A 22397-nucleotide genomic window follows, 5' to 3' on the forward strand; every position below is an offset into this window, starting at 1 on the left:
GGGCAGCACTCGCACGATGCCGAGTTTCTAGGACGGACCATCATGGTGACACCAGGTATAAAATGTCCATCTGACTCACATACAACATGGAACAGTTCGGTTCCAGCCTGCTTTAGGTTCACAAGCTTCGATCAAACGAATCGTTCGGGGTCTAGCTTCGCGCTACCCGAACGTTGCGCGGCTGTCGCAGGGCAACTCGGATCTAAGACAATAACCGGGTACACAAACGTACTCATACCTAGTACAGCATCCAGTCGAGAAACCTGCCAAATTTTTGGTGACACACGGTGCTGCATTGGCACGGCAGCCATCGGGCCCTTGCACACATTCGTGTACTTCTTGTCTCACAAGTTGACTGTCCCTAGCACGTTTGGTCACATCTATATTAGAAGTTTGTGGACAAAAGTACCTCATATGCTTCCATTGCTGGCTAGCCAAACTGCGAGGATCAACCTTTACATGCTGTTGGCGGTCAAGGCGGTGTGCCACAACATCATGGACATCAAGAACGATGCAGGTAGTATGATTCGAGCACCCAGCAGGCTCTGGTGGAGGATATAAGTCGCCATACTCGATCCGCTTAAAGTTTGCGCGAGTACCAGTTTCAAGTCGTGGCACATATTGTACAGCTCCCAGCCCCGTTAAACACTATATTTGCCATCAGCAAGGGTCCAGGGGTGACGTTGAACCGGGTGATCCGCGATCAGCCCGTTCCTTCCCGGCAGAAGTGAATCAGAAACCGGTTGCAACAAAGTGAAATAGGAATGGTTTAGAAGTTGAGAAGGAACCAAAAACGCACATATTGCAAGAGGGTGCTCTGTAAGGCGATAAAGCGTGATCTAAATAGAGTTGGCTAAGGTATCCTACTGATCTCGGTGAGTCTACATCAAGATGGGATTGCACCATAACGCAAAGTTCCGTCTCGTTTTCCTTATTTACACGTACTTTCCCAGTGCGACGCAGCGTCTCTGTGTAAGTTGACAAGTTCCTGCTGGTTTCCGGTGAGAACTTAAGAGGGCCCGGCAAAAGAAACCAGGTACCTTTCGTCGCCGCCTAAGGCAAGGTTTTAAGAAGGGCTCCTTCCCTCCGGTTTGTGAATGGCTACCACTGTGACGTTGAACTGGGCAGGCACCTTCCCCTCCCCTCGCACCATTTGTTAAAATTTCCCGCTTTTCTCCCTGTTGATTAAGGGCCAATTCCATCCTCCCACAATTCTGAGCTTCGTCACTCTTCTTCAATTCTCCGACCGTTCCCTCTCGTTATCTTTGTTCAACGGCCACAATCCGGACAAGGTCTACAATCCCAACTTCAACCACCCTCATCCAATATATTCCGAGCTCGATTCCTCCGCTCATTGACTCAAAAATGGTCACGGCTGTGAGGGTTCTATGCGGCGCCCTTGCCGTGGCGTCTGCGGTGGCCGGTATGGCCACCCAGCGTTATGCCGAAGCCTTCAAAGATGCTCCGCCCGGCATTAGCTATAGGGTTGCCAAGGGCATCCATCCATGGTCGTCCTCCACCAAGATCACCAAGGCAAGCCGGCACGTCCAGCAGCTGCGTTCGGTTCACGCGGGCCGCAACACCAAGATCAACCCTAGGTCAGCTGCTGCGATCCTCGGTGCCCATCAGCGCCTCGTTGGAGGGGTCGGGTACGAGAACATCACCACTACCTCTGCGTACGGCACGCAGTACGCCGTCGATTCCCTGTTCAACGGACATCGCATGTCGCTTATTATCGACACTGGAAGTTCCGACACATGGGCCGTCCAGAAGAACTTCCATTGTATTGACTACTCGGGCGAGTTTCTGCCCCAGGAGATTTGCGGCTTTGGTGAGACGTACCCCGAGACTTTTCAGTACGGCTTGACCAACCCGGAGTCGCACATGTACATTCAGTACGGCGACGGCGAGATTGTCACTGGCCCCATGGGATTCTCCGACGTCACGGTCGGCGGCATCACGGTCAAGCAGCAACAAGTGTGCCTGGCCAATACCACGTATTGGTACGGTAACAACCAAACAAGCGGCTTGATGGGTCTTGCATTCCCATCCCTCACCAATGCTTACCTCGGCATTGGTCAGGGCCACGACCTCGGGAGCCAGGTGCAGTATTCGCCTCTCTTTACCAGCATGGTGAACCAAGGACTCGTCGATCCTGTTTTCAGCATCGCCATTGACCGCAATGCATCCAGCGGCATGCTCGCCTTCGGCGGAGTTGCCCCGGCCAGTGGTTTGGACACGACCCGGACCGCCGTTCTGGACATGATCATCGTGAGTGCTTTCCTCAACCGTGCGTGGACTAAACTGACGCTGGCATGGTAATAGACGAGCGTGATCGCCATCCCTCAGACCGCCTACCAATACTCCTTCTACACCATCATCCCGGATGGTTGGTATTACGACCAGACCACCAACACCAAGAAGATCCCATACATCGTTGACAGCGGCACAACGCTCAACTATCTCCCGTCGGGTATGTGCTTTGCCGGCTCTTTGCTTGTCGGTGAATGGAGCTAACTGTCCAACTTAGGTCTTGCGGATGCCATCAACGCATCTTTTGACCCACCTGCCGTTTACCTGTGGATGTACGGTGCTTACTTCACTTCGTGTGATGCTAGCATACCTCAGGTCGCTGTGCTGCTCGATGGCACCAAGTTCAACATCAGTCCCGTGGATCTTCTTTACCGCACCTTGGTGGATCCTTTGACCGGACTGTGCATGACTGCCATTGCGGATGGAGGCTCAGGCCCATACATCCTTGGCGATGCGTTCATGCAGAACGCTCTGGTCGTCTTTGACGTTGGCCAGGCTAAGATGCGCTTCATTCCTCGCCAACACTACTAACCGTGTGGCGCTTGGAGGAAAGCTCGCTTCAATCTTGCTAAGTCCATGTTCGTTATAGCCACCATTTACCATTAAGAGGTTGCGGTTCGGTGATCATTTGTCAATGTGGACGTGTGTTCGGTAGCTCTAGGGGATAAGAGGACGTACTAGCTCAACATTTAGAGTACAATACGATGGAATCGCCCTGGGGCGCTGGGGGGCTTCTCTTGGTGGCCGTGGTCGCTGTTGTCCATTGCTAAATTTGACTTCGGTGGCTTGCTAAAAGACTGGCAGTGTTTTGAAACACGCCTTTGGCGTGCTGAAAAAACCCAACGCAGGACTGTTATTTTGATAGCTGTCTCCTTCGCGAGCGATGGCTCATCACGATAAAGCTAACCCCGGAAACCCTCTGGAACATGTGATCGTAGAGAGGTTGGCCGAGGTTTCGAGCTCAGTATCGACCAATGCTTGTTCGGGTACTGCGCACAGCATTATGTGGGACAAAGCTTGAAAGATTTGGATCTCAGAATTAAGGGGCGAGGTGAATGACGAGCAGACAAAATTATCCACCCAGCCAGCACCGCCGCTCCTAGGGTATGCAAACTTCTTTCTTTCGACGCCACAACTCCGTGATAACAAGACCCGTGTGAAACCGAAACCTGCTGTCCATCATCCTTTTATCCATCCATGACGAGCCTACCTCCGCTGGTGGCCGCTTTGCCTTGGCTGACTACCATATGCCCTCCTGGCCTGGGGCTTCTTGTCCCGGCTCATACCCGCTCCCAGGGTGATGTCAACTCTGGGCGGCGTGGAGAAACCGAAGCCCTGTAAACAAAGTTAGCCCTGAGTTCCTTGCCAGCACTGAGGAGCGAGGGAGCGCCTTACCTTGGCCACCTTTACCATGTCGAGCTTCTGGACATCAAAAACGCTGCGGAGGCTGTGGGAGGCATATGCGTGGAGGTAAGACCGGTAGCCGTCCTTGGCACTCTGGTTGAGATAGTAGTTGCTCCCAATGAGCTTCTCCAGCTGGGACTGCACGTTGAGGATCTTGTTCTTGGGAAAATCGTACTCGACGACGGGGACCTTGGCGGCCTTGAGGTGGGCCAAGAAGCCAAGTTCACACGGCTGCAGGAACAACAGCGACCGCCCTTTGGTGTTGTTGCCCCGAGCGGTCCGACCTACCCGGTGGATGTAATCACGGGGGTCATCCGGGGGATCGAATTGAACGATCCAGTCAACCTGGGGAATATCGAGGCCGCGGGCGGCAACGTCGGTGCAGATTAGAGTACCCTGCTTGGCGTTGCAGAACTCAAAGAAGGTGTTGGTCCGTTTTTGCTGCTTCTGCTTTCCGTGTAAGTCGAGGACCTGCAGATCAATGTACTGGAGGAGTTCGCTGTAGTATTTGACAGAGTTGCAGGACGAAAGGAAGACGATGATCTTCTTCTTCGCCATCTTCTTGAGAAACGAGAAGAGCAAAAGGAAGCGCTTGTCTGCATCGACAATGACGTATCCCTGGTCGAGCCCTTCAACTGTGCTGAACTGCTTCTCCTCGTCGACATTGATGTATAGCGGCCCGGGACGGAGTGAGATTCTTGCAAGGTCTTCAACCTTGGTTGTTTGTGTGGCTGAGAAGAGCATGGTTTGACGATTTTCCTTGGGGAGGATTTTGACGATATGGCGCATTTCGTCCTCGAAGCCAACTTCCAAAATCCGGTCGGCCTCGTCGATGATCAGGGACTTCAGATTCTTAAAGACGAAGCTGCCGCGGCGGAGATCTATCAGGAAGAAACTGTCAGCACCTGTCGGTAGAGGGGATGGACAACCACGAGACTCACGATCGAGCAGCCTGCCAGGGGTGGCAATTAGGAGGTTCACGCCCTTTCCTAATTTATCTTCCTCCGCTCTAATGTTGGCACCTCCGATAACCACCCCGTCTAACGAACAAGTCAGTGAGAATCCAAGTCGAGAGGGCGCAAATCATAACTCACAAGTCTGAGAGTGATTCTTCATCAGCTCGCGCGCAACGCCGAAGATCTGCAGCGCCAGCTCACGTGTGGGAGTGACAACGATAACACCGGTGCCATTGCGCGGTTTGAAGCGGAGGGAGTTGAGCATTTCGATGGCGGGAATGAGGAACGCAAGCGTCTTTCCAGATCCGGTCTTGGCCGCCCCCAGCACATCCTTGCCCGCGAGGAGAGGTGGGATGCCTCGCCGTTGGATCTCGGTCATTTTTGTGAATCCCATTTCGTTAATTGACATCATGGTCTTGTCGGAGAGATTGAGTTCAGAGAACGCCTGGGCGTCCGTCGACACCGAGGGGCCAAGCAAGGACCCGTCGCCTTTCTGGATGGCGCTGTCCAATCCCGCTGGCTCATCCTGTCTCTCAAAAGCGTTCGCATTTTCCTCGGCCTCCTGGTCTTCCGAGTTGTCTTGCGGCGGCCCTGGAACTTCCACTTCGGGTTCCTGGTTCTCGATCTCGGGGTCGCTGCTGTTGTCGCGCTCGGCGTCGCTGTCTTCCGGGGTCGGGGCCCTCTTTAGTTTCTTGGCCTTTGAAGAAGAAGCGAGAGCGCGCTCGGGCTTGGAGCCCTTGCTATCCTTGAATTTCCTCTTTTTGCTGAGATCGGAAGCCATCTTGGTGTTTGTGTAGGATAGTCTGGTTGGAGCGCTGTGTGTTTTCCACCGGATTTTTTTTCCAGCGCTGGGCTTATCGGGCGACTGATAGTGGGGAACGCGCCGGCTTGCCCCCGTCTTGGCAAGTGGGCCTCAAAATTGAAGAAGACGGCAGGGACGGCCAAATGTTTTGCCAGCTTCCGGGGTGCTGGGAGAATAACAGGTAGTTAGTTAGTTAAATCTACCTAACTATTACATAAACCTCCCGTGCCGTCAGAGTTGCCTTGGCGCGCATCCACCAACCTGGTTCAGAAGCTGGGGTCAATCAATTGCTCACCCCCAAGTGGCATCTCCAGTCGGAAACCAAAATCCCCGAGCCACTCCGACGTCGCTGACCCGGGCGCCTCGACACAGTTGCATCAGCTGCAGCGAATTCATTAATTGGACATCGTTGAAAGCCACGCGGGTTGCACCGCTCGTGCCCCAAGCCCTTCGCCAAACGCGGGAACTCCTACCTTCTCGAATCGGTACCGTCGAAGCGTCAACCCCAGAGTTCGTGCCACGCCCACCATGTCATCGTGGTGAGGAAGCCTCGCGGGGGTCCTTCAAACCCGGGCCCGGACTCTAAATCAATTTCCTGCCGTCCCCGTCGCCTCCGCCAAGTGGTCAGCCCAGTTGCTTTTTGGCAGTTCCTTCGTGCTCAACACGGTGGTTCCCCTCTCTCAAGGTGGTATCAAGGCAACGCATCAGCCCTCCCCTCTTGCCGAATGAGCTATCCGCCTCGACCCCCAGAGCTGGGTTCGGCTCCGCGTTCGCTTCTTACCGGGCCTGGGACAGATGCCCGACTGCTGATCCCTCTGGTGGTGCACCGGGAACCACCCACGCCCACTGCATTGTTTCCATCGACGATTCCGGTTCATTTTAACTGTGATTTAAAAATAGCCGCCCGTCAATTTGACTGCGTTGTCGTGCCTTGTCGAAATATCGCCTTCGCAAGCTCCCGTGATTGAAGGCATGATCGGTATCTCGGTTTGGTGATATGATGATTGGACGACGGCTAACTTATGGTACTCGAGCACCGGATAGTGTCCGTGAGTGAGGCGAGTCTCTCTCTCAGGTCCTTGACACACAGTATCCGAACCACGAGGTTGTGCTTGGGGCGGTGGTGTGTCCGAAGGGGATCTTTCGATGTGCCGACTACCCCTGTTTGCATCCCATCCTATCCCTCCCCCCCAAGTCTTGGACCGGACAACCCGGCATGACTTGTTCCCTTCGCTTTGCATTCTGGTGGTATCCTTCTGAGGCACAGACACGGCCTAGCCCGAGCCATGTAGCATCGCCGTCGTCACAAGTTGCTGTTCATTGGTGAGGTTGGAATGACAAGGCAGCATGACTCTGCACGCCAGGGTCGTGGGACGAGGTCGTCCAAGCTGACCTTCATTTATTTCTTGATCAATTCCGAAGGCCTGGCTCAGCCGGCAATCTCGACGTCACCGCCGCCGGCGAAAGGATGGGGCAGAGCCAAAGGCCCTTGCGCGTGGCAATCTATGGCTGTGGCCTGACTGGACATCTGGATGGAGGTCAGAGAAAGAAGGTGTGGGAGAGAGCGACAAGGAAAGGCATATAAAGGACGCCCACCTCCTCTCCTGAATCTCGACGGATCAACAGAAGCGGCCACAAGCCTCCCGGTTCTACACACAGTCAGCCCAACATCCTGTTCAGATTCATCCTTAGCCCCTTCAACCGAAACAACTCACTATGAAGTTCGTCCTCGCCCTCACTTCTCTCTTGGGAGCCGCCATGGCCTTTGAGTCCTCCGGCTTTAAGGAACGTTCGGCACGTTTGCGCAGCCGGGCTCCAAGGCCCGAGAAGTTCGCAAGCGTGGAGGTGCGAACTTTGGAGTACAGAACCTCGATTGGCTCCCCTACCGAACAACGGTCCAAAGCCCTGCTCACGAGGGTGCCGGGCCTCCAACGGCGCGCCGTCCCCCAAGCGAGCGATTTTTTCGAGTGCACAAACCCTGTAAGGGCGTTTGCCTTTCCCACGTCTTTCATAAGACATCCGTTCCTGGCCCAGGCTAATATTGGCTAGAAACCGAGCCCCGCCACTGCTGATTGCAAGGTTATTGTCAACCAAATCCTATCGACTGACGACGAATTTATCATTGCGGCCAACTCGTGTCTCGTCTACTCCTTTGGGACGTGTCAGGCCTTCTTCTGCTCCCTCTGCGAGACTCTGAGCACTACAACCACCTTTATTGGTGGCCAACTCGATACGGTCGATGCATTGTGCGTCGAGAATGGCCAAGCCGGCACGATTGTGGGCGAAGATGCGCCGCAGTGGGACGCCGGCTTCACCTACGCGGGACAGGGCTTGCCAACGTTTGATGTGTGCTGAGCATATGCTTTCGAGGATGTCCCCCGCCGGGTGAGTTCGTAGGCGTGCTGGCTCTTTGTTTGATCTCTGAAAGGTGTCGATTTCTTTGGATCGTGTTTGGATTGCATGGAACGCAACGGCCGCGCGATGATCAGGCATATAGTTTTGAAGTTGAATCAGAAACCGGGATGGTAGTTGTTACATTGCATCATAAGAGCCTCACCTTCGCGTACCTTCAGGCTGATATCGCCATATTAATCTTTATCACCATCATTATCAGGGGCTATCCGCATCCGAGAGCACCCGCCCCACAATCGTCGTCCAACACCCCCAAGCAAGTCCTTGCTGAGGCTCGCTCGATCAGTGTGATAAGTACCTGCATACCTAGGTATAATAACTATCGTCTCGTTCCTTCCAAAATAGCGAGTCTAAAGTTTTAATGTTGGCTTATTTCCCCCCCATATTTTCCGCCTTCTTTTTCTTTATCCTCGAATGGCCAGGGGCGTCCAAGTCGTTCCCCCGGGAACCCCCACAACGTTCAAGAGAACCCCACCAGTAAGGCTCGCTGAGGTTGCTCCACGCCCACGGAGACCCCAGCATGAGCCAAGAGTCGAGAAGCTTCAATTTACATTTCCTCTCGCCTTGGCCAAGAAACAATCCCACGTCATTATGTTCCTGGCTGATCTCGGAGAAGCAAATCTCCCACAAAAATATGTGTAACCGGCGGCAATCAGGATGAGGTAAGAGGATTGCGTTTTCCGAAGTCTCTAGGATAGGGAATAAGTTGATTGATTTGACCCCATCGGGTTGCCAGAGAAGGGTTCCCGAAAGTGTCACGGTCACCTCACTGTTGAAAGAGAAGAAACAATGGGTTACGTGAGACCCGGCACTTTCCCCAGGGGCAGCGCACACTCTGCCGGTCACCTGAACCCACGGCCAGCTTGGCACTTGCCGAGAGCGATACTGCCGAACATTGTGTTCCCGACGGCCAGCAGCTTGACCTCCTTCCGATTCCAGCCGACAGAGTGCACGGCCCAAGCGAGTATCATCTTGACACTTCCAAGCTGTGTGGCTACTCCCAGGCATATTCTTTTGTTTCGACGAGACACTGCGAAACAGGTGCGCCAGGCTGAGGATAAATCGAAAGGGGGAGGATATGAGATGGCGGTCTGAGGATATTTTGAGAGAAAAACCATCACATCACGGGCACTCAATCCCAGCCTGCAAGGCCCCGCTTTTGTCTGCTTTTCGGGTACGTTCGGAGGGAAACGGCCTGGGGACCGAGAAGCTGTTGGCCAGGCTTGAGCCAGGCTGCGCTGAAAAGGCAGAACTCAATGCCAAGGGACCAGGGTGCCGCCCGCTGGCCCGCCGAGATCCCGCCCTGGGATTCCCGATGCGATTTGATGAAGCTCGCCAGGGCTTCGTGCAACTTAACTCGCTAGGATTCTCTTTTCTTGTGTATCGCTCTCCGTCATTCCTCAAATCATTCCGCTGTTTTTTCCCAAGCTTTTTTCCACGGCAGCAACGTAGTCTATCGTCCCGACTACACCTTGCTGCGTTGACCACGACAGCAGCCCAAGGTGGCGTCACATCCCAGGGGAGCTCCCCTCCCAACCCACCATCGTCACTATTGCGTTCGACCCGCAAACAGCGCCCCACGAAGCGCTCACGCGATCAACCACTGCGGCCTCTCCACGCCTGCCACGCCGACTCTCTACCATTCCTCAGTCCCAATTAAGTTGCTACATGTCTCGACCATATATTCCATCCTCGTCCGCCTCCAGAACCCTGTTACAACGGCTATCACTCAGCAGAGATGGCTCCAAAGATTAACGGCCTGGGCATTATGCCCGAGGACACGCGGATCTGCGTCGTCATGGTCGGGCTTCCAGCCCGAGGCAAAAGCTACATTGCCCAGAGAGGTGAGATTATCGTTAGTTAACACGCCCTTTTTGGTCCCGACCACTGACGGCGCTGCTATCCCAGCCCAGCGATACCTAAAATGGCTGTCCGTCCCGGCGGCAACCTTCAACGTCGGCAACTATCGCCGCGAAAATGCCCCCCATCCGTCCGCCGACTTCTTTGATACCAACAATGCCGAGGGCGAACGCCAGCGCCGCGCAGCCGCCAATGCTGCCGTGGCAGACATGCTCAAGTGGTTCAAAAGTGGAGGGGTTGTCGCGATCCTAGATGCCACCAACAGCACCAAAGAGAGGCGGAAATGGGTCCTCGAACGGATCTCGAGTGAGGGTATCGAGGTCATATTTGTCGAGTCCAAGTGCGACGATGAAGAGCTGGTTATGGCCAACATCCGCGATGTCAAGGCCACCTCACCGGATTACGTCGGCCAGGATCCTGAGAAGGCGGCGCTGGACTTCCGGGAACGGATCCGCAACTACGAGAAGGTGTACAAGTCGATCAACGATGACAAGGATGAGGACCACTTGACATATCTCAAGATCATGAACGTCGGCAAGAAGGTCTTCATCAACCGCATCCAGGACTACCTACAGAGCCGCGTCGTCTACTTCCTCATGAACCTCCACATCCGCCCACGTTCTGTCTGGCTCTCTCGTGTAAGCACCTTTCCGAAACCCACTTGTGGCCTTCCCCCGCCAAGACCGCGCTCGCTGACCTTGTTTTCTAGCATGGGGAGTCCATGTTCAACCTAGACGGCCGGATTGGCGGTGACGCAACGCTCTCGCACCGCGGCGAAGAGTACGCCTTGAAACTTCCCGAGTTGGTCCGCGAGTCTGTCGGTGTAAGTGCCCATCCCAAAAAGTCTTGGCTCGGTGCGCCAAGCCGGATCCCCGACCCCCTGGTCTCGGTGGTTTGGCATGCCATGTGCCGTCCGCGTGCATGACCGCAGCTAACAGCACAAAATAGAGTGACCGGCCATTAACGGTCTGGACCTCGACGTTGAAACGGACCATCGCCACCGCCCGCCACCTGCCGAAACACTACAATCAGCTACAATGGAAGGCGCTCGACGAACTTGACGCCGGGGTGTGCGACGGCATGACGTACCAGGAGATCGCAGATCAGTATCCGGAGGACTTCCAAGCGCGCGACGAAGACAAGTACAACTACCGCTACCGCGGCGGCGAGAGCTACCGCGATGTTGTCATCCGTCTCGAGCCCATCATCATGGAGCTCGAGCGCAGCGAGGACATACTCATCATTTCGCACCAGGCCGTTATCCGCTGCATCTACGCCTACTTTATGCAGAAAACGCAGGAAGACAGCCCCTGGGTACCCGTGCCCCTGCACACCCTGATGAAGCTGACGCCGCGCGCTTATGGCACCGAGCTGCAGAGTTATCGCGCCAACATCAAGGCCGTCAGCACCTGGCGCGGCAAAGGTAGCACAGCGAAACACGAGGATCCCGCGCCGGAGGGTGGTATCTGACATTCAGGCTCGGGCTTGAGGCTGGCTGCAGGAAACAGTATGTTACATTGCTTTTTCAGCATTTCTAGACTTGTGTGTTGTGTTTCTTCTTTCGGCACGGGCAGGCGTGGAACCATCAAGCGGATTGTATACTTTTAGGATGGCGACGTGGAAAATCTCAGGGTTGGAGGCTGGGCGATCCTCGAAATGGAGTTTACGGTTGGGCGCCAGCGTTGGCTTTGAGGCTTGTGCTGACATTGGGCGCGAAAAAGGAGTCTGGCTACGGTCCCCGGCGGTGGAGAAATGGAGGCCGAGCCGGCGGAAGAAGAATTCGGTTTGATCGTTACCAATGCAATCACCGTGGCTACGGAATAATTATCGATCCCATCATGCTGTGGCCCCGGTCTGCAATGGATTGCATCCCCGGGCTCGAGGAGTTAAGCTGAGTGATATCCTTCCAAAATATTCAGCATAAATATTTAATCCATGCCTAAGTGTCTTCAAACACCTGTATAGCAAAAAGTAGTAATTAAAGAGTATCTTGACTTCAACTAAGCTCGTGCATGGGTCCAGGCTATGCGCGCTGATTTGAGACGACCGGGACCTGGGAAAGGGGGGGGGGGGCAGGACCACTCACTACTCGCACCAAGGTTTCAATTGTCTTCCTACTTAATCCTGCTTTACAGCAAACACCTCAGGCAAGTGGGTAGTATGGCCCACTACATTTTTATTTGATAGTCTGGGATATCCGGGCCCCTGGGTAGCCCCAATGTCTTCCACAGAACAACCCGTAACTTGGTTGTAGTTGGATTGTCACACAAAGACCCAGAAATCCTGCAAGCAAGAGGCCCCTATTCCCAACATCATAAGCCCCATCCGACTCACGACCCGACCGGCACGGCTTTCACCGGACTCCGTTTTCGGCCCGGCCGACTCATTATCGCCAGGCCAGCCATCGTGAAGAATGCACCACTCCATATCGGTATTGAATCCGGCATTTTGCCATTGAGGAGCGAGGATGAGGTTGAGCTTCAGATGTGGTGGGCGGGGGCGTGTTTGGTGTGCTTAAGAGGGGACAAGCCCTGCCTAAGAGGGGACAAGTGGTGTTATTGAGAATGGCGGGCAGACTCTGATGATTCCGGTCACCTTTGGCATTTTGTGATTTGAGGGCGCAACATATTCTACCTGTGATCAAGATCTACTAAGCACGACTAAGCGAGCTAATCCTAGAGGCTGAGCATTCTAGGCATGGCCCCAAAATATCCTCCCCATCTCAAAATGTCACCTGTGAGGCGGTTGTTACCAAGGGCAATCTGTGGGACATACAATTACCCTGCTGTAGCCCCCATAGGTCGTTTGGCCTCTAACACAACACACTATGCTGCGGGAGTATGCTGGCTCGGTTAGTACCTAACATCTACGACCGCCTCGACGAGTTTGGCTTGGGGAATTGAGGAACCATTGGACGTAGGTTACGTCAACAGCTGATTCGAGCTCCTGCAGCTTAGGACTCTGCAACTCCGGAAACCATGGGTTTGGCGTCAGGCAGAGACGCGGACAATGTCAGCCTATGCTCATGTTGACGCGGGTGACAGCAAGGCACCCGACTTATCGCCGGACAGGAAAGTTGCAGTCTTTCGCATTTTCGACAGTCATCAGGCCAAGTTTAGTAACGGTCTGGACTCCTACCCAGCATGGCCAGCTTGGAGGAATGTGTGGATGGGAGACTAGGCTTGTACTGGGCTGGTTGGTTGGTTTCGAGGGTTCAAGTCAACAGTTGACTCGAAGCCACAAGACTCCTAGCCCAACCTATCAACAACGGCCGGCGGCCTCAGTGGGAGAACTTCAACTGACCATGGGTCAACCATGTGTCATTCTTTTTGCCTTAGGCCCAGGTAGCCGTAGAGCCGCCCATTTCAAGGCTACTTGCCCACCTCGGTCTATATTTACGGGAGACTTCTCCTTTTGGTCTTCGCAATCGTTGCGGAATTTGGCGTCAGATGACCAGAGGACAGGCCGTGAGGCTCCATGAGTGAATGACCTGTCGTTGTGGTCGTTTCGGCTCCGCATTAATTACCATCCCGGCCCACACAAGAACCTTAACAAACATGGAATGCTTGGGAGTGCTTAGAAGTGGGGCAGGAGCTCCCAAGTAACTTCGCTCAGCCTCGACCGGCAACCCTCCCCCCCTCCCAATATCGTCAGGCACGCCAACGCATAATGTGAAGTTCTAGATCGGATCTCGTTTACCTGTTTCTATATTTTTTGACTGCTCGGGCGGTCGCCTCCGTCGGTGGTGCCAAGATGTTTGGCTTGCCGCTTCGTGACCCCTGCACCAAGAAATGACTGGCTGTCGAGAGCCGGCGCTTCGACGGGTTGAACAGCAAGCGCTTCGCTGGGCGACTTGATGGCAACGTATTGGTTTTGAGCGTGGGAAACAAAGAAAAGGCCTGTCAAGGATCTATCTTTACATCCGCTCATTGTTACAGTTGCTGTCATGCGGCCTGTTCCTGACCACTGTCCCTTTTATTGGGGCCATGCTCCCACTCCATTGTTGCACATCCTATTGTTCGTCGCCTCCGCTGTTGTTCTGCCACTTCACCTCCCTCCCATCTTTATCTTCTTCCATTGTCACACTTAGAGTCATGCATAGATAGGCGTATGGGTCATTCCTGCGCTTGAGTTAAGCATTCGTTTTCCTTCGTTTCTATTTTCCTCTATTTTTTCAGCATCACGTAGCTGGTCTACATCAACACCAACACTACTTCCTAATTCGGTAATCCACCGCTCTCACCACGGTACCAACCCAAGGTACCTACACCCCAAGACATCACGACACCAAGACACCAAAACACCAAGACATTCCATTCACCTTTTCCGCGGCCGGCCGCATCATGTTCTACAACGAAAAGACGGGGGCAGTGCCCCCGGTACCTTCCAACCTCAACGCCAACACCTGGCATACAGTCGACCTCCAACCCGCACCACAGCTCCAGCCACACGCTCACACCGCGCCAACCGTTACCCCTTATCTGGGGCTCCGAGCAAGACTCTCACAGCTTTGGTTCAACCGCTGGACCATCCTCCTCATCCTCGTCCTCGTCCGCGTCCTCATCCTGACAGCCGGCCTCAACGACAACATCGGCGATGCCAAGACAAAGGCGCTGTCGGCCTGCACCAAGGTTGAGGACATCGGCAGCGCGATGGCGTCCATGCCGCACTATCTCTCGGTGGGCGTCAACTCGATGGCCGCGGACGGCATCACCAAAACCGTGTCGGGCATGGTAAAGATGCTGATGATGATTTTGACGGGCGTCGAGAACCTCATCCTTTTCATCATCAACATGTACGTCGGGACGTACGCCTGCCTCATTGCCGCCCTTATCCACGGTGGCCTAGACGTGTCGGTCAAGGTCGTAGAAGGCGCCACCAAGGTCATGAACGACGCCATCGGCACCATCACCGGTCAGATCACCGAGTCCATCTCCGATGTTCAGGACGCCATCAACAAGATCCCCGATACCATATCCAGCTTCTTGGGTGGCGTAGACTTCGACCTCCCTAAGATCGATATCACCAAGAACCTGGATGACCTGGAAAACATCAAGATCAATAGCAACGAGCTTGTCAGGGATATCGTTGCCTTGAACAAGACCATCCCGACCTTCGACCAGGTCGAGAACTTCACCAAGAACGCCATCGCCATCCCTTTCAACTTTCTCAAAGAGCAGGTGAACAGCAGCTTTGGCTCGTACAAGTTTGACGATTCCGTTTTCCCTGTGGCTGAGAAACAAGCGCTCTCCTTTTGCTCGAACAACAGTTTCCTCAACGACTTCTTCGAAACGCTGTTCAACGTTGTCCGGACGGCCAAGATTGCCTTTTGCGTCGCAATCCCCATCCTGGCGGTTTTGGCGATTGTCGGCATGGGGTACCTTGAGATCCAACGCTGGCGGAGAGAGAAGCAGCGCTCTCGCGAGTTCACCGAGCGCGGCTACGACCCGATGGATGTCGTCTATCTTTCCTCGAGGCCGGTGACGGGCGGGTTCGGGTTGTGGCTGTCGGCCAAGTTCAAGAGTGTGAAGAAGCAGCTCCTTGTCCGGTGGACGATCGCGTATGGAACGTCGCTACCTGCCTTGTTCGTCCTCTCGCTTGCCTTCGCTGGCCTCTTTTCCTGCCTCTGCCAGTTCATCATCCTGCGCTCTATCCAGAAGGAGGCACCGGCACTAGCCAACCAAGTCGGGGACTTTGCCGGAGATGTGGTCGGGACGCTCCAGCAGGTGTCAACGAACTGGGCTGACGACGCCAACGGGGTTATCATCAAGCTCCAGGACGACATTAACGACGACATGTTCGGCTGGGTTAGCAACGCCACAACGGCCGTCAATGACACGCTCAACACCTTCGACGACGAGATCGACAAGGCCATCACGGCCGTTTTCAAGGACACCATCCTGTTCAACACGGCGCGCAACCTTGTTGGCTGCCTCATCACCCGCAAGATCGAGACGGTGCAAGAAGGGCTCACCTGGGTCCACGACAACGCGCACGTCACGCTCCCGCTCTTTGCCAATGACGTCTTCTCGCAGGGTGCCAATAATAGCGTTAATGGCGACAGCGACCTGACCAGTTTCCTGGCTTCCCCGTCCTCCGTCACGACCGACGAGATCACCTCGGCCGTCAACCAGGTCATCACCAAGCTCGAGCACGGCATCGTGCAGGAGGCCCTGATCTCCACCGCCCTCCTTTTGGTCTACGTCATCGTCGTCCTCTCCGGCGCCGTCCGCGCCCTGGTGGCTTCGGCGCAAAAGGAGAAGACACGGGGCGAGGGGGGCGAGCAGTACGGTGTCAAGGCGCCCGGCAGTCGGGGCAGCAGCAGCGCCAGCAGCGGGAACAGCGACAACCACCATTACCATCACCACCACGACAACAGCGCCCCCAGTGACTTTGACCGGAAAGGCGTCATTTACGCGGGCAGCGTCAAGAGGGGGCGGCCGGGCCCCGAGCGGTGGCCGTCGCACGCCAGGAAAAGCAGTTACCCGGAGGTGGAAGGCCCAGACCATTAGAGGTCGTCTGTAGCGCGCCCCCGTCGTGATTCGAATCAGCAGTGGGCGGACGATGAATGGGGGTTGTCGGTGCCGCCGCCGCCATCGCCGCGAAAGTACTCGCCAGTCTAGCGCTGGGCGTTGTCAGGCAGGGTGAGCTGCGGCTGGGAGGGGTGGGCTTGGATAAGACGGCGGATAATTAATTACTTCGTTACAAGTGCGCGTTCCTTTTTGTTTTTCCGGTAGATGAGGAGAGAGATACCCGTTCAATTCGAAATGACGTCTGATTTTGGTTGTCATCCCGCGCCGCGTTTCCCGTTTCGTGATGCGAGTTGGCCCGGAAGAGCGTCCTGCGCTGCGACAGGGGCCTCCGGATAAGTATTTACCAGCCCTTGTCCCCCACCTGAGCTCAACCCTTGCATCCCACCTTCGCATCTCGAACGACAAGCTGCATGCACGAATGAAGAACAGGTACGAATACCTGCACCGTTACAGAAGGTCCCGTCTCTACGTATGTACTTCGTACTTCGTTCTTCGTAGTAGACTAAACAGCCCATTTGTGCCTAGGTATTTCTATTACAGGGAGCACAAATTCACGGGTGCATCTTTAACCCAATGGATAACTAGGAGATAGACAATTGGCTTGCCAATCACCATGATCTTCAGGCCCCTCGCTTTGCATCCCTCTCATCCTGCGTGTCTGGACTCCGCTTATGTAATGAAATGGCGATGCATTCGGGAGGCCCAGCCGGGAAAAAAGCATCATCCTGCCAGTACTTGGTGTTTAGGGAATCGTCTTACGGCGCTGAATGGGGTGTTCGGTGGTCAATTTCAACATTTCGGGTCGCCTTTCGGTCCACCACAGTTGCCCCGTCAGGTAAGCTGTCCTGTCATCCTGCAGGTGCAACGGGTGCTGTGGAGCCTGGGTGGTGGCGGGTGATGCGGGGTCCAACGCCAGACAAAAATATGGTAGTGACTCAAACCCTGCTCTTCGCCTCTCCGCGTTTTGCTATTTGAAACGTCGTGCCTCGACAAAGGGTTCGTTCGAGTTGTCCCCAACATCCCGCACCCTTCTCCCGTGGTGTTCCTTCGTTGTGCAACGAGACCAACCATCTCCAGTATCCCAATTGACTGCCATTGCCCATCATGGAGGCACTCAAGCAGACATTCCAGCAATGCAAGGCACAGGGCCGGGTAAGCAATTGCCCCGCCATCTCTTGGTTACTCGATTCCCAACTTTGCTCGACATCGGCAGGAAAAACAGCGAGTTGCTAACCAGGATGCTGTTGTAGGCTGCGCTCGTTACCTATGTGACCGCCGGCTATCCCACGGCCGAGGCTACCCCTAATGTCATTCTCTCCATGGAGAAGGGCGGTGCCGACGTTATCGAATTGGGCGTGCCCTTTACCGATCCCATTGCCGACGGCCCGACCATTCAGACCGCCAACACCGTGAGTTTCCCGATACATTGGCACCGACAATAGAAACATCGCATCGAGATTCTAACCATGGTGCCCCGTACCCTAGATTGCTCTCGAGAATGGAGTCACGATCGAGTCGACCTTGCAGATGGTCCGTGATGCCCGGAAGCTCGGCGTACGTGCGCCCATCCTTTTGATGGGCTACTATAACCCGCTGCTGAGCTACGGCGAGGAGCGCCTTATGAAGGACTGCAACGAGGCTGGTGTTAATGGCTTCATCGTCGTCGACCTGCCGCCGGAAGAGGCCATCTCGTTCCGCAAGTGGTGCACCCTTGGAGGGTATGTCTCCGTCCCCCCTTGACGTGTACAAGAACAAACGCTAACCGTTGTCGTTTTTAGGCTCTCTTACGTGCCTCTCATCGCCCCAGCGACCTCGGACGCTCGCATGCGCATCCTCTGCAAGCTGGCCGACTCATTCATTTACGTCGTCTCCCGCCAGGGCGTCACGGGTGCGCTCGGCACTATCAATGCCAACCTACCCGAGCTGCTCTCTAGGGTCAAAAAGTACAGCGGCGACAAGCCTGCGGCCGTCGGCTTTGGTGTCAGCACTCGGGAGCACTTCGTGTCCATCGCTCAGCTGGCCGACGGTGTGGTGGTTGGCAGCATGATTGTCACCACCCTGCAAAAGGCTGCGAAGGGCGAGGAGTACAAGTCCGTGCAGGACTTCTGCTCTTACCTCTGCGGTCGCGCCGCCTCCCCCGAAGACGAGGCTACCCGTGAGGTCGGCATTATCGAAGCTGTCTCTGCCGCCCGGGGCACCGAGGCCGAGGCCCACGTCGATGGCGTTGTTACAGATACCGATGATCTCGTCGCCCAGCTGGCGGCCATGCACGGCAAGATCCCTGAGCGGTTCGGCGAGTTCGGTGGGCAGTACGTGCCCGAGTCGCTCATGGACTGCCTGTCGGAGCTCGAGCAAGGCTTCAACAACATCAAGGATGACCCCGCGTTCTGGGAAGAGTATCGGTCTTACTACCCTTGGATGGGTCGCCCTGGTCAGCTGCACAAGGCTGAACGGCTGACGGAGCATGCGGGTGGCGCCAACATCTGGCTGAAGCGCGAGGACCTGAACCATACCGGATCCCACAAGATCAACAACGCCTTGGGCCAGCTTCTCCTCGCCCGCCGCCTGGGCAAGACCAAGATCATCGCCGAGACGGGCGCAGGCCAGCACGGTGTCGCCACAGCTACCGTGTGTGCCAAGTTCGGCATGGAGTGCACTGTATACATGGGCGCTGAGGACGTCCGCCGTCAGGCTCTCAATGTCTTCCGCATGAAACTCCTCGGCGCCAAGGTCGTTGCCGTTGAGGCCGGCAGCCGCACCCTTCGCGACGCTGTCAACGAAGCCCTGCGTGCTTGGGTTGTCAATCTAGAAGACACCCACTACATCATTGGCTCTGCCATCGGTCCCCATCCTTTCCCCACCATTGTCCGGACGTTCCAGTCGGTGATTGGTAACGAGACCAAGGCGCAGATGCTCGAGAAGTGTGGCAAGCTCCCCGATGCTGTGGTTGCGTGTGTTGGTGGCGGTAGTAACGCCGTGGGTATGTTCTATCCGTTCAGCAACGACCCGAGCGTAAAGCTTCTCGGCGTCGAGGCCGGCGGTGATGGCGTTGACACGGCCCGCCACAGCGCAACCCTCGCCGCCGGCAGCAAGGGCGTGCTCCACGGCGTGCGCACCTACATCTTGCAGAACGAGCACGGCCAAATCAGCGACACTCACTCCATCTCGGCCGGTCTGGACTATCCCGGCGTGGGGCCGGAGCTAGCCAACTGGAAGGACACAGAGCGCGCTAAGTTCGTGGCTGCTACCGATGCCGAGGCCTTCATCGGTTTCCGCCTAATGAGCCAGCTCGAGGGCATCATTCCCGCGCTGGAGTCTTCTCACGGTATCTACGGCGCCCTGGAACTCGCCAAGACCATGCGGAAGGACCAGGACATTGTCATCTGCCTGAGCGGTCGTGGCGACAAGGACGTGCAGAGCGTTGCCGACGAGTTGCCCACCCTGGGCCCCAAGATTGGCTGGGACTTGCGCTTCTAAGGGTTTTATGTTGGCAGGAGCAGAAAGTTCCGTGCCCGATGACGACCTTGCGGATCTAGATGCATTTGATTGCCAGCCTAAATCGATCTGACCAAATGGTAGCATAGACTCATAGAGGCCTGAATAGAGAACAGTTCTGGTGTAATCTCCGTTAGCTGATAGAAGTGCTGTTTATGCGATACATGCGTCCGGCGTTTCGACTACTGCATTTACGCCATGTCAGCTCACTGGTTTGTGTGTTCGGTGTCAACAGATGGTGCTGGGGCAGGTTTACACATCAAGAATACAATATGGTACAATTCCTTGTAAATACCCCTGCGATAGCAGACCTGCCTCCCCCGTCTCCAGACTCCTCCCTACTGCCTTGGCTTCTCTTCCTTCATGAATCCATCCTTCATCTCCTCAGCTGTCTCCGCTGCCGCCGCCGCCTCCGTTTCCGTGTAGAGCTCAAACTCGGTCTCCTCCGCGAGCATCTTGTCCGTCTTCGCCATCAGCGCCTCCCCAGCGGCCGTCCCGTCCGGCAGCGCTTGCGCGGCCTCCAATATCAGCTCGTCGTCCTCCTTGGGCGGCAAGCCCAGGGCCTCGCGCTCGGCGGCAAAGCGGGCGCGCACGGCGGGGGTCTGCATGATGCGCCACCGCAACTTCCACCCCCAGGGGCCGAGGTCGCGCACGCGCTGCGGGGTGCGGCCGAGCAGGTACTCATCGAGGCCGCCGGCCTTGTCGACGGTGCGGAGCACGCGGGCGGTGACGCGGGTGCGCACAAAGACGCCCAGCGACGCCGACCACAGCCGCTTGTGGTGCACGTTGGGCCGCCACTGGCGCCGCGTCTTGATGTTGTTGCGCTCCGACACGTTGTTGCCAAACCGGATCCGTGCCGACCCGTACAGGCCCGTGTTGGACTGGTGGTACACCTGCCGCGGCCCGTACGGGTACGGCGGGATGTGGTGCTGCGGCGCCGTCACTGACGGGATCGGGATGTCTGATCCGGGCACCCGCGGTTGTTTGTAGAGCGTCGGGGGTGTCGTTGTGAAGGTTCTTGTCGAGAAGCGGGGGAAGGAGGTGGTCGCTGGCCTCGACGCCGCCCGGAGACAGGTCTGGATGGAGGGGTGTGTTGACGGCATCGTGAGGGGTCGTGTGGTTTCGGTGGATGTTGGTAACTCGGTGCTATGATGGCCGCATTGGTGAGTGGTGGGTGCGGGGAGAGAGTAGCAGGCTCAATTGACCCCCTCGTCGAGTAATTCCGAAGCCTAGACCCAGCAAGCAGCTCCAGCGACGGCAGGTCGAGTTGGAAACTCAAAATTTCGACAGGTTCAGAGTAGGTGGATGCCAGGTGGGGACGGCGCAGTGTCAGCTGGCCGCTGGGCCGAATGGCTCGGAAGTGGTCACATGCTTTCGCGGAGCAACCCCCGGCGCGCATCTGTCGCCCAGTGGCAGGGACGCGGCAACCAGAAAGATGGTCCACCATCAACCCCCGACAATCCAGCGGCTTGTATCATGCTTCCTCCAGTGGACAACACGGTCCTCCAAAATAATCCTGAGTTTGCGATTCTTTATTCCAAACTCACCAATTCGGTCCTCAATCCCGATGCATCAACGAAAAATGGCCCTGCGACCAAGGAACGCAGAGCGGTGACGGAAGTGCGTTGATCAAACAATTTCCGGGGGAGGGTATCATCGGATTGACTGTGCCGGCAGGAGTTGAACGAATACCGGCTCCACGTTGCCAAACAACACTTACTTACAGATGCTATCACCAATGCGAGTCCGCAGTCGCTACAAGTCACACACGCCCCGGCGCCATCGTTGACAAGGCGGCCACGGCCGCAGCAGCAAACGACAACGTCGACACCTGCAGAACTCCCACCAGCGCTCCTCGATCTCCTTCTCCTCCTACCGCCCCTGCTCAATGCACAATCCGACCTAACGTCCGAGTCATCAGCTCTCCTGCTCTCCAACCCACCCCTTTCCGATTTCCCAACCCACCTACCACAGCTCGCCCGCCTCGTCTCCACCACCCTCCACACCTCCGCCGTGCACCTCGCGCGCACCGCCAACCCAACCACCAACCCCTCATACGTACACCGCTCCATCCCCGCCCTCCCCACCCACGCGGCCTCGCTTGCAAGCAGCATCACGGAGCGCAAAGCCGAGCTCACGCGCGCGCGCCTGGCCGCCGCCGCAGAACTAACCACCCTGCTGCAGGAGCAAACCGCCGTGCTGACGCAGCTTCTCCGGGCGCTCGAGGCCAAGCACGGCCCGATCGCGCGGTCGCTCGAGTTCCGGGCGACGGAGGCGGCGCTGACGGCGCAGCGGCAGGAGGCCGAGGCCGAGACGGCGCTGTGGGCCGCCCGCCGCGACACGTACACGCCCGAGGCGGCGCGCGCGCTGGCGAGCTACGCCGGCCACCTGCGCGACGCCAGGGGCCGGCTGGCCGAGGCGGTGCATACGCTGAGGGGGGAGCTGGAGGCGTATGGGGTGGTGGTGGTGGAGGTGGGGGGGGGAGGGGCAGGAGGGCGATGGGACCGCGACGACGACGGCCACGGCAAGGGCCATGGGTGGGACCCGAGGTGGTGGCAAGGAAAAGGTCATGAGGGAAATGGCGCGGGTGTATCGTGACATGGGCCGACAGGTGGAGGAGGT

General features: G+C 56.3%; 8 protein-coding genes across 8 annotated transcripts; 6 read left to right on the forward strand and 2 right to left on the reverse strand.

Annotated features, from left to right (window-relative positions):
• Window positions 1-1365: 1365 nt before the first annotated feature.
• CHGG_10682 (uncharacterized protein) lies at window positions 1366-2844 on the forward strand (the record flags this gene model as incomplete). The annotated part of the gene is made up of 3 exons (XM_001228608.1): window positions 1366-2271; window positions 2326-2473; window positions 2531-2844. The coding sequence occupies 3 exons, from the start codon at window positions 1366-1368 to the stop codon at window positions 2842-2844; spliced, it is 1368 nt and encodes a 455-aa protein (XP_001228609.1).
• Window positions 2845-3519: 675 nt separating this feature from the next.
• CHGG_10683 (uncharacterized protein) lies at window positions 3520-5454 on the reverse strand (the record flags this gene model as incomplete). The annotated part of the gene is made up of 4 exons (XM_001228609.1): window positions 3520-3648; window positions 3709-4598; window positions 4659-4757; window positions 4812-5454. 4 exons carry the CDS (start codon window positions 5452-5454, stop codon window positions 3520-3522), a joined length of 1761 nt encoding a protein of 586 aa, XP_001228610.1.
• A 1737-nt stretch (window positions 5455-7191) lies between these two features.
• Window positions 7192-7830, forward strand: CHGG_10684 (uncharacterized protein; the record flags this gene model as incomplete). Its single annotated transcript, XM_001228610.1, has 2 exons — window positions 7192-7455; window positions 7525-7830. 2 exons carry the CDS (start codon window positions 7192-7194, stop codon window positions 7828-7830), a joined length of 570 nt encoding a protein of 189 aa, XP_001228611.1.
• Window positions 7831-9625: 1795 nt separating this feature from the next.
• Window positions 9626-11217, forward strand: CHGG_10685 (uncharacterized protein; the record flags this gene model as incomplete). The annotated part of the gene is made up of 4 exons (XM_001228611.1): window positions 9626-9731; window positions 9796-10385; window positions 10457-10570; window positions 10696-11217. 4 exons carry the CDS (start codon window positions 9626-9628, stop codon window positions 11215-11217), a joined length of 1332 nt encoding a protein of 443 aa, XP_001228612.1.
• Window positions 11218-14090: 2873 nt separating this feature from the next.
• CHGG_10686 (uncharacterized protein) lies at window positions 14091-16259 on the forward strand (the record flags this gene model as incomplete). Its single annotated transcript, XM_001228612.1, has 1 exon — window positions 14091-16259. The coding sequence occupies one exon, from the start codon at window positions 14091-14093 to the stop codon at window positions 16257-16259; it is 2169 nt and encodes a 722-aa protein (XP_001228613.1).
• A 945-nt stretch (window positions 16260-17204) lies between these two features.
• Window positions 17205-19757, forward strand: CHGG_10687 (tryptophan synthase; the record flags this gene model as incomplete). Its single annotated transcript, XM_001228613.1, has 4 exons — window positions 17205-17207; window positions 17531-17689; window positions 17766-17998; window positions 18059-19757. 4 exons carry the CDS (start codon window positions 17205-17207, stop codon window positions 19755-19757), a joined length of 2094 nt encoding a protein of 697 aa, XP_001228614.1.
• A 356-nt stretch (window positions 19758-20113) lies between these two features.
• Window positions 20114-20878, reverse strand: CHGG_10688 (uncharacterized protein; the record flags this gene model as incomplete). Its single annotated transcript, XM_001228614.1, has 1 exon — window positions 20114-20878. One exon carries the CDS (start codon window positions 20876-20878, stop codon window positions 20114-20116), a length of 765 nt encoding a protein of 254 aa, XP_001228615.1.
• A 373-nt stretch (window positions 20879-21251) lies between these two features.
• Window positions 21252-22373, forward strand: CHGG_10689 (uncharacterized protein; the record flags this gene model as incomplete). The annotated part of the gene is made up of 2 exons (XM_001228615.1): window positions 21252-21395; window positions 21453-22373. The coding sequence occupies 2 exons, from the start codon at window positions 21252-21254 to the stop codon at window positions 22371-22373; spliced, it is 1065 nt and encodes a 354-aa protein (XP_001228616.1).
• Between the last annotated feature and the right edge of the window lie 24 nt (window positions 22374-22397).

Source organism: Chaetomium globosum, genomic scaffold, assembly GCF_000143365.1.
Source record: "Chaetomium globosum CBS 148.51 scaffold_7 genomic scaffold, whole genome shotgun sequence".
Lineage (NCBI taxonomy): Eukaryota > Fungi > Ascomycota > Sordariomycetes > Sordariales > Chaetomiaceae > Chaetomium > Chaetomium globosum.